At 42.6% G+C, this 10,368-nt stretch overlaps 1 protein-coding gene across 8 annotated transcripts in view; it reads left to right on the plus strand.

Moving 5' to 3' along the window:
- ADHFE1 (alcohol dehydrogenase iron containing 1) overlaps nucleotides 1-10,368 on the plus strand; it is a 36,376-nt gene that overhangs the window by 20,187 nt on the left and 5,821 nt on the right. For all 8 annotated transcript variants that reach the window (XM_017547484.2, XM_017547483.2, XM_017547489.2 and 5 more), the window contains 4 exons: nucleotides 1,364-1,462; nucleotides 4,261-4,339; nucleotides 4,514-4,610; nucleotides 7,747-7,904. In XM_017547484.2, the coding sequence (XP_017402973.1) occupies nucleotides 1,364-1,462; nucleotides 4,261-4,339; nucleotides 4,514-4,610; nucleotides 7,747-7,904 (433 nt within the window). The remainder of the gene's footprint in view (nucleotides 1-1,363; nucleotides 1,463-4,260; nucleotides 4,340-4,513; nucleotides 4,611-7,746; nucleotides 7,905-10,368) is intronic.

The raw sequence follows: 10,368 nt of genomic DNA on the forward strand, positions 1-10,368 counted from the left end.
GAAGATATAAAAGGCAGAAAATGTAAAAACATTTCTAAGAGGTTGTGAAAGATTTATGAATATAAGTATATACCTACATGCATAGCCATAGGCTACAGGGGAGCAAATAGCAATCAGCTCTCAAGAGAGCAAAGATATACTTAGGATGAAAGCTGATACCTAAAATATTAGTACACACCCAAAGACAGACTCACTTTTACATTTATACATAATGGACAGAATGGCCGCAGGTACCCTAGGCCTAGACATGAGCACAGTGCTTTCTCTGGCCTTGAGCTAGAGGCTCCACTGACAAAGAAGCCTTGGAATTGCATTTTGTAGCAGAGCAACACGAAGGAACCCAATACTATTTCAGGTTTGTGGGAGATGCCCAGGACAGCACAGCAGCACTTGACTACGAACAAGCAGATACAGATCATGAGGAGCCAGTTCGTTTGACAGGGACAGAAGCTTGGCAGAGGTGCAGTGGTGGGAGATAAGGAGAGATGGACAGAGGAAAGTCTGAAAGCCCCATCATCTGCTACTTCATCTTGTCATTGGAGGAATAAAGAACTAACATGGGGTTTCAGAAAGGAGGCAGGAACACCCAGCCATTCGACGTGAAAGGACCATTTCAAATGAAAGGAGAAAAAAAGGCTGTGCATTTTTATTTCGCAACATGAACTTTACACAAGGCAAAATTGCAAAGAAGCCCACGTGAAAAGTAGGTTCCCTGACAGTCTTCAGGCTTCCTCCCTGGAGCAAGGTTTTAGCAGCGAGTGCAGGAAGGCTGTGCACAATCAGAAAGGGGCCTTTGAGAATTTGCTTTTACAGAGTGGCACTGGGGACACCCAGAGCAAGCCAAGGCTCATTCTACAATAACATCCACTTCCACAATAATGTTAGCATAGAGGTGCAGCAGCCACAGATACCAAGAGGCCCCGGTGGGTCCAATGGGAGGTAGTGTCTCAGAGAGAAAGCTCTGGCTGATAGGTAGCCCCAGGCGCCTGAGAATGTTTACATCCCTTCACAGGGCTGTCAACAGCACCGACAAATGAAGAAGAAGAATGAGTCTCAGGGCACCTTCCTGAAGTGGCCCTCGCCATCCAGGGACCAGCGCATTGCCTCCCCCGGCGCTTTTACATCACATGAGCAGCTGACAGCCTATTTATTATGCCTTTGCTGAAACAGTTGATCAGAAAATATGTTTCCCTTCAGTTTTCATTTAGAAGACAAGGCATCGTTTGAATAACTTGCCTAATTTTTCTTCTTACCAAGTAGCATTTCTTTCCCCCCCCGCCATATCTTTCACTAAGGTAGCTCCTTATTCTGTAAGAAACACCAATGTTGATATGTTATTGTTAGGTATTTATATCATTTGCAGGGCTGTCAGAAATCCTGATGATCTTGAAGCAAGGTCCCATATGCACTTGGCAAGTGCTTTTGCTGGCATCGGCTTTGGAAATGCTGGTGTTCATCTGTGGTGAGCAAATCTGAGATTTCATTTCTTTACTCAGCTATTGCTTTAAAAAATTTTTAATGTTTGTAATTCAGGACAGGTGGTAAAATTTAAATATGCTATAGAAGTAAGAAATTTAACTTTATGTTTCTAAATGTATTTTTTTCTTTTTTCCACCACCAGCTAAAGTATAAACCTAAATGTATTCTTTAATTGAATGTGGTTCCTGAATGTATTCTTTTATGTTCCTAAATGAATTCTTTTTTTTCTTTTTTTTACCACCAGCTAAAGTACAAACCTAAATGTATTCTTAGATTGAATGTGGTTTATTGGGTCATGGATTTAATAACTTATTTTTAAAGTATAATTCACCCATTTAAAATGTACAGAACAGTTTTTAATATATTCACAAAGTTATACAACCATCACCACAGTTAATTTTAGAACATCTTATCACCCCAAAAAGAATTCCCATACCTCTTAGCTGTGTCACACACCAATTGTCCTTCCCCAATACTTAGCCACTATCAATTTCCTTTCTTTTCTTTTCTTTTTTTGAGACATAGTCTCACTGTGTTGTCCAGGCTGGAGTACAATGGCACAATCTTGGCTCACTGCAACCTCCACCTCCCAGGTTAAAGCAATTCACCTGTCTCGGCCTCCCAGTTAGCCAGGATTACAGATGTGCACTACCATGGCCAGCTAATTTTTTATATTTTTTAAGTAGAGATGGGGTTTCACTATGTTGGCCAGGCTGATCTCGAACTCCTGACCTCAGGTGATCCACCCACCTCTGCCACCCAAAGTGCTGGGATTACAGGTGTGAGCCACCATGCCCGGCCTACTTTCTATCTCTGTAGACTTCCCCATTCTAGACATTTCATGTATGTGGAATCATAGAATATGTGGTCCTTTGTGTCTAGCTTGTTTCTCACAGCACAATGTTTCTAAGGTTCAGCCACGTGTCAGTACTTCATTTTTTTAATTATTGCCACATAATATTCCATTGTGTGGATATACCACATTTTATATATCTATTCACAAGTTGATGGGCATTTGGGTTGTTACATTTTTGGGCTGTAATGAATAATGTTGCCAGTAGATTCAGCACAAACTTCTCTATGGACATAGGTTTTCCTTTCTCTTATCATATATGTAGGAGCGGAATTGCTAGGTCATATGGTAATTCTATGTTTAAATTTTGAGACACTGGCAGACTGTTTTCCACGGCATCTGCGCCGTTTTACATTCCCACCAGCAGTGGGTGAAAGTTCTGATTTCTCCACATACTCACCATGTGTTATAGATTTTTTAAACTTAAATGTAGGATTTTTCTCCCAACCTCTCACCAAAAAAAGGGATCAGAATGCTTGTCAGTAGTCCAGAATTAATCTCTTTGATTGAAACTTTATTGATATGTTGCTTTTAAATTTGAAAACCAGTGAACTTTGAAAATTATGAATAGGCCTTTGCTAGGGCGAGTGCAAGGAATGCTCAGCCTCTGGTGATCTGCCACTGATGGGAACAGAAATTGGCAACTTTCCCAAAAAGCAAGTGAACAAAATGTACCCAGAGCCTGAAAAATATTTATGCCGCTTGTCCCACCAATTCACTTCTGGGAAATCTAGCCTACAGAAATACCCATGGCTGAGCGCAGTGCTCACGCCTGTAGTCCCAACGCTTTGGGAGGCTGAGTTGGGCAGATCCCTTGAGTTGAGCCCAGGAATTCAAGACCAACCTGGACAACATGGCGAAATCCCATCTCTACCAACAAAAAATAGAAAAGTTAGCCAGGTGTGGTGGTGTGTGCCTGCAGTCCCAGCTACTCAAACACCTGTAGTCCCAGCCACCCTGAGGCAGGAGGATCACTTAAACCAGGGAGGTTGAGGTGGCAGTGAGCCAGGATTGCACCACTCCAGCCTGAGTGACAGCACAAGACCCTGTCTCAAAAAAACCCAAATAAACAGCAACGCAACAAAAAAACTGTAATATTTTTCTATTTGTTTATCCGTAGTTCAAGAGGATATAAATAATTTTTCACTGAGCGTGCTGGCTGGATCCTTCCTCACTTGAGCCCAGGAAGTTGAGGCTACATTGAGCTATGATCACACCATTGCACTTTAGCCTGGGTGACAGAGTGAGACACATCTTCTCTAAAAAAAAAAAAAAGAATTTTTTAGTAAAAACAAAAAGCATGAATGCCTTTTCTTGAATATCATCTAAATCTAAACACATCCTTAAGGTGGAATTCGGGCAAAAGAAATCAGTCAAACCGGAATCGATTAACATAGCCTCTCAGGCTAGAATAGTCATTTCTGATTGGACTCCGTGAGTATGTAATATTTGAAGGGATCTGTCAGTTACTGGAGGGACAGATCACTGGTGGGTCAAGCTTGTACATCATCAAATACAGCACACCTTGACTCACAAAATTCCCCCGACATCATCTGAGCACACACTGCCATGGAGATGCCAGGGAAAAACAGAAAACACATGCCCAGAGCTTATTACAGAAACCTCAAAGTGAATTCCCGAGTCTTTGAGATCATAATATTAACTAATGGGTTTAGGGAGCTACTTCTGAATCAATACGTTTTAATGTCATACAATTCTACGAGCACTTGAATTTGACCATTTGGAGCACCTGAATGTGTCCTAGAATGCATAGTAAATCCTTACATCCAAGAAAGCCAAACATACCACTTTTGGAGATAGTAATACCGTCTAGAGACTGTGACAGGCACCCCCATAGAGTATCTTTCTATTGTTGACTTGAATTTCAATAACTGTATATCAATGTAAGGATTTTCTTTCTTTTCTAGCCATGGAATGTCTTACCCAATTTCAGGTTTAGTGAAGACGTATAAAGCAAAGGATTACAATGTGGATCACCCGCTGGTGGTAAAATCATAAGAATAAATTCTTTAATTAAATATTATAATCCTCCCAGGTTCCATAAGTATATTTGCCAATTCTTGCCTGATCAGAGTATGGGGTAAAGTAATTTAATATCTAGATTATGCAGGGAAGAACAGCTTTGCCATCTGCCAGTCACCGAGTTTCGTTTCTCCCCAGCCCCATGGCCTTTCTGTGGTGCTCACATCCCCAGCGGTGTTCACTTTCACGGCTCAGATGTTTCCAGAAAGACACCTGGAGACAGCAGAAATACTGGGTATGAACCATTACTCAAAATTCTGTGACCAGCCAGGCACAGTGGCTCCCACCTGTAATCCCAGCATTTTGGGAGGCCGAGGTGGGTGGATCACTTCAACCCAGGAGTTCAAGACCAACCTGGGCAACATGGCAAAAACTCTTCTCTACAAAAAATTAGCAGGGCATGGTAGTACAAGCCTGTAGTCCCAGGTACTCGGGAGGCTGAGGTGGGAGAATCACCTGAGCCCAGGAGGTTGAGGCTGCAGTGAGCCATGATCATCCCACTGCACTCCAGCCTGGGAGACAGAGTGAGACTCTCTTCAAATAAATAAATAAATAAACGAACAAACAATATTAATAATTAAATTTCAGGCTTGGCACAGTGGCTCATACCTGTAACCCTAACACTTTGGGAGGCTGAGGCTGAGGCAGGATAGCTTAAGCCCAGAAGTTTGAGACTAGCCTGGGCAATGCAGTGAGACCCTGTTTCTTTAAAAATATTTTTTAAATAAAAATATATTGATTAAAAATGTCAGTGACTTGACCAAAGCCCTGTATAGCACTAAAATTCTGTCATTATTATGCTTCTGAGCATATTGAGTCTGTTACGTTTGTAGTAATACTGTTTCCTGTTTTCATCTCAAGGGAAAGTAGAATTATTTCTATATTTTTAATGTTATAAATGACTTTTGCTATGTGCAATAATAAAATGAATCTAAATCAGGAAGCAAGAGTAAATTCTCAATTTACAGAGAATCAAAACAACTAGAAACTTTTTCTCACCAAAGCCTGCAAAGCTTCTCATCAATTAGAAACTTTATAAAAATATCCTGAAAGAAGAGTCTGTTTGCCATACTGTAGAATAAAATAAATAATGTCAATAATGAGATATCCACAGTGCCTTCTGAATCTTACCAGAAATAAAATTATATTCAGGATAGCTTTCGTGGTAAGTAAAATGTTGGCGTTTTGCTAATACAAGAACTCTTTTAAGTAGACTTGAATATTTTATTAACTTGCAAAACATCTTATTCCGCCACTTGTGTTTAGTTAGGGCAGGAAGGGAAAGGCTAAAAAGAAAACTTCATTATGCTCTCCGAGCTCAGCCGTTGGAGAGATTATTTCCAGGGAGGTAGGAAGGACCGCAGACATCCTCCTGCAGAAGCTCCCGCTGAGTCCCAGGTGCTGTGCTGGGAATGTTAATGACACAAGCCCAGGGCCACTGAGAGGGGCCAGGGGCTCCATTTCCCAGAGGGTGTTGGGAGGAAGCAGTGCAACTCTTCCAAGGATCTATGTCCGTTTTCGCTTTCAGACTGGAGATGTTCAGCCATATGTTGGGACTCAGCTGCCTATGTAAATATGCAAAGTGTGTAAATAAGTGGAGAGCTCAAATCATAGGCCATATTTATGGTAAATGGGAAAATCTTAGAGAACTTAAAATTAACACTCCAGGCGACTGGCAACATTACTGACAAGGCAGTTTCTCTGTTAGACAAATTCCAGGCTGGAAGAACCCATAGATTCTTCCTTCTTGATTGGGAAGTTTTAATGTTATCTACACCTAGCTGCCCCACACTATGAAATATTTTTATTCTCCATGTCATCTTAGATTTTCTTAGCTTTAGACTGATGTATTCTTTTTCCTACTATGTCTTTTTTTTTTTTTCTGTAACACTTCATAGGAAAATGCAGAGGTTTCTATGGTGTGTTTTATGGCAGCATTCCCAGGAACATAAAAATTTCATAAACCTCGTATCATGTGTCACCACTCCACCTAATCCATATTTTAGCTGCCGCTTGTTAATACAGACTGGTCTTGTCAGGCAAGGTTTACCTTTCATCCGGCTGCTCTCCCAGCCAGCCTTGTATCTGGTTCTATTCATACCTTTTCCTGGATTCCTAAGAGTTCTCACTGTCATGGAAGAGGAAGCTAAAAACGGATTTAATAATGTGCTTCAATATGGAGATGAAAGGAATCACGGTCTTCTTTTGAACAATACAAGAGAAAGTGGTCTTAGACCATGGCAGGGGGCATTTTGCATAGACTTCATATAACAACGCACTCTGTAGAGGGCTTTACTTTAGGCAGTGAATGCGTTTGGCTAGAATACATCGGAATGCAAGGTGCTAAGGATTGTGAAATTAGTTCCCTTCCTCTGGGAACTTCCTCTGTCACCCTGCCTGAGGGAAGAACCCCCTGCATGGCTTCTCCAGATTCCCATTTCCATGATTATGTGCATTTTTTTATTTTTATATATTATATATATATATATATATATATTTCTTTTTAAATGGAGACAGGGTCTCACTGTACTGCCCAGGCTGGTCTTGAACTCCTGGACTCGAATGTCCTCCTGCCTCAGCCTCCCAAAGTGCTGGGATTACAGATGTGAGCCACCAGGCCCTGCCTCTTAATTACTAATCACGTAAAAATTCTGCCCTTATGAATCTTCTTCCCCATCATCAATACCATTATTATCTGCATATGAAATGCTGTTTTCTGAGAGTCTGCATGTTCTTGGTCCTGCCCAGCTGGTTTTATAATATTTATCTAGAGGAACCTACCCTGCCCTTTGGCAACAGAATCTAAAATTAAAAGTTTTTTAGCTATAGAGGAGAAAAATGTTCTTCCCTGTTCACACATAATCCATTTTTGTCGTGCTTATGTTCTTCCTTTTTGGTGGTTAATTTTGGAGCTTCTGTACTTCTGTAAGCTTGTCTCACAGGGTGTTTGCAAAGGACCTTTTTCTAAGATGTTGCTGTGGGAAAAGACGTTGAACACATACACCTCTAGATGTCAGCAAATTCCAAGCCTTGAAATTACGTAAGCTGTGTGTTCTTCAAATATTCATTCCTCCATCACAGCACCAGCCAACTCTCTTGCCTCCTTCTGCACTTCTCTTCTTGTCTCTGTTCCTCTCCTTCCCACCACACGAGGGGCCAGCATGTAGGACTTGGCAGTCCCTCTGAAATGCCAGAGCTAAGTGAGCTCCCCCAGCCAACTCGGGCCCTCCTGGGGAGCACACGATGGCCCTGTGCTGGGCGATAGGGAGACCCTGTGGGTGTGCGTGGTGTATTCACTGATCTTGTGACTGAACTCCACCCAGAGCCCGTTTCTTCCTCTCTCCCTATAGTCAGCGCTTTATGTCTTCTAGGAGCTGACACCCGCACTGCCAGGATCCAAGATGCAGGGCCAGTGTTGGCAGACACGCTCCGGAAATTCTTATTTGATCTGGATGTTGATGATGGCCTAGCAGCCGTTGGTTACTCCAAAGCTGATATCCCCGCACTCGTGAAAGGAACGCTGCCCCAGGTAAGGGACCAGCACGCTCCTCACTCCCTGCCAAGGAGCCCAGCGCCTCCAGAAAGACATGCTCCATTGGTGGCGGGCTAGCGAGGATGGAAACCAGGGGTCCATGGTGGTTCTCGGGTCTCCTCCACAGCAGGCAGCAGTTATTTCCCTTCCCGTTGGGACAAGGTCAGGCCCTCGCCTTTCTGTACATCCATAGAGCTGTAGCTGAGGTGAGGCTTTTATGAAAATTTTCATGAAGGGATGGATCCTTTATGAAAACTCAAGGCTAAAACAACCAAACTTATCTTGAGCTATGGCAGAATTCTCCTTTTCTCCATTTCTGTTCTTTGAAGGGCTTCTATAAAACTATGTGAAGCTGTCCCAAAAGGATAACCAATATTATTTTCCATTGTAAAAGAATTACAGATCTCTACTATTTTGTGAAGAATAGGCATGGCCTTTAAATTAACACAGTCACCAAGTTGCTTTCGATGAATGTGGGAGATTGTATACTTGATACATATCTGTGTCACTATGGGCCTGATTTCATTTCTTAAATGTTGCTGAAGACTGTAAACGGAGCTGCATCCCTAATTCGGTAGAATCATACTGAGTGTAAAATTTGCTCTTCTGAGGTTCTCATGAAGAGCGCCGATCCCTCAGTGGACCTCTCTTGAGCTAGCATATCATATCCTAATAGGCCAAGGTCCTGTTCATTGCAATTCACGATAAAGCAGAGAGCTCGGAGCATGAGCACTTGGTTGGCGGACCACACCATACTTGCCATGCCCAGAATGCTCCCTTAGTCCTCCTGGCCAATATGGGAAAGGCAGAGGTCACCTCAATGCTATGAGGGTATGAGGATAAGGCTCTTCGGCCCCATGCTAAAGCATTCGTGGATCTCTTCCTGACCATGGAACAGAGTTAGCAGCTGGAACGTCCACTCACACAGCAGCCTGCTTGCCACAAGAGGTGGTGCTTTTCCCTTACCCCGCTTCAGGTAGGCAAGGGCCTCAAACTAGCTTCTTCCTCCCCACTTTGTTCGTGTTTAGAATGTTGACAACCTCACCACTCACGTAAGACAGTATTTGTATAGATTGGGGTCATCGACTTACGTGTCCACAGGAGGCAGGTAGAGAATAGCAGTGAACAGTGTCATGTAAGGCATTAGGGAGTGGTGGGGACTTTGGTGAGCCAGAAAGTACATGACCCATCTATTTGGGTGAGCAGCTGTTCAGCTACAGCTTGTCATCACCAAGCAGGAATTCAAGTCCCAGTGTCAGTGGAACTTCCAACTCTTAAGAAAAATCAGCAATCTGGATGTTTGTGTTGAATTCCCTGGTTTCTAATGCACAAATGAAACCTAGTCCATGAGCCACCAGTTTCCCTGATTTAGATTCAGACTAAGTGAATTCAGTTGCATCTAGAAATAGAAATGAAGAAGAAACAGAGGAGTCCCAAAGTATAGCAGAGACCTAGGCTAACCCACGAACTTTTAATTCTAACCCATAAGTCCAAGGGTCTAACTTGCCAAAAAAATAGGACTCTCTAAGGCCCTCACAGTTATTTTATCCAAACCTACAAGCCTGTAAGTTCTGTGAGGGCAGGAATCTGTCTGCTTTGCTCATCCTTTTTCCACTGCACCTAGCACAGGCTAGTAAACATGTTAAATGAACACATACCTGCATTCCTCTCCTCCTAAATCCTCTGTCTAGGTAAGCTTTAATGGCTGTCTGGGGATAACGTTTTGAAAAGTTTCCTTAGACTGACTAGGACTCAACCAAAGACTGGGGAGCCATGAAAGTTCATCTGGGGAAACCCTAGGTTGAGTGGTGATACTGATTTTTTCCAGGGGAGAATGACAAGGCTGGCGTGCAGTGCCATAATCATAGCCCACCACAGCCTTCACCTCCCAGGCTCAAATGATCCTCTGAAGTCAGCCTCCTGTGTAGCCAGGACTATAGGTTTGTACCACCATACCCTGCTAATTTTTTAACTTTTTTGTAAGGTGAGGTCCCACCGTGCTACCCAGGCTGGTCTTGAACTCCTGAGCTCAAGTAATCCTCCTGCCTTTGCTTCCCAAAGTGCTAGGATTACAGACATGAGCCACAGTGCCTAGCAATCACCGCAATTTTAATGTAGCCTCTGGCTTTATGGCATGGTCCCAGTGACACTGCCCACCCTGCAAGGGGCCCTCCAAAAGGTTCTGCTTATTTAGCCCAGGACAGTGTTCAGGAAAATGTGTTTGTCCACCTTCAAGAATGGTATCCATGATTTTCAGATGAAACTGTCTGATATCCTTGGCCATTTGATAGCTGGTGGCAAGGCATCTTTCAGCCATCAGTACACACTGACAAGTGTTTACTTGTTCTAATTCTACCACGGTCAGACTGTCACTTTCTTTTTCTTTTCTTTTCTTTGTTTCTTTTTTTTTTTTTTTTTTTTTTTTTTTTTTTTTTTTTTTTTTTTTTTTTTTTTTTTTTTT

The sequence above is a fragment of the Cebus imitator genome, unplaced genomic scaffold (genome assembly GCF_001604975.1).
Source record: "Cebus imitator isolate Cc_AM_T3 unplaced genomic scaffold, Cebus_imitator-1.0 Scaffold198, whole genome shotgun sequence".
Lineage (NCBI taxonomy): Eukaryota > Metazoa > Chordata > Mammalia > Primates > Cebidae > Cebus > Cebus imitator.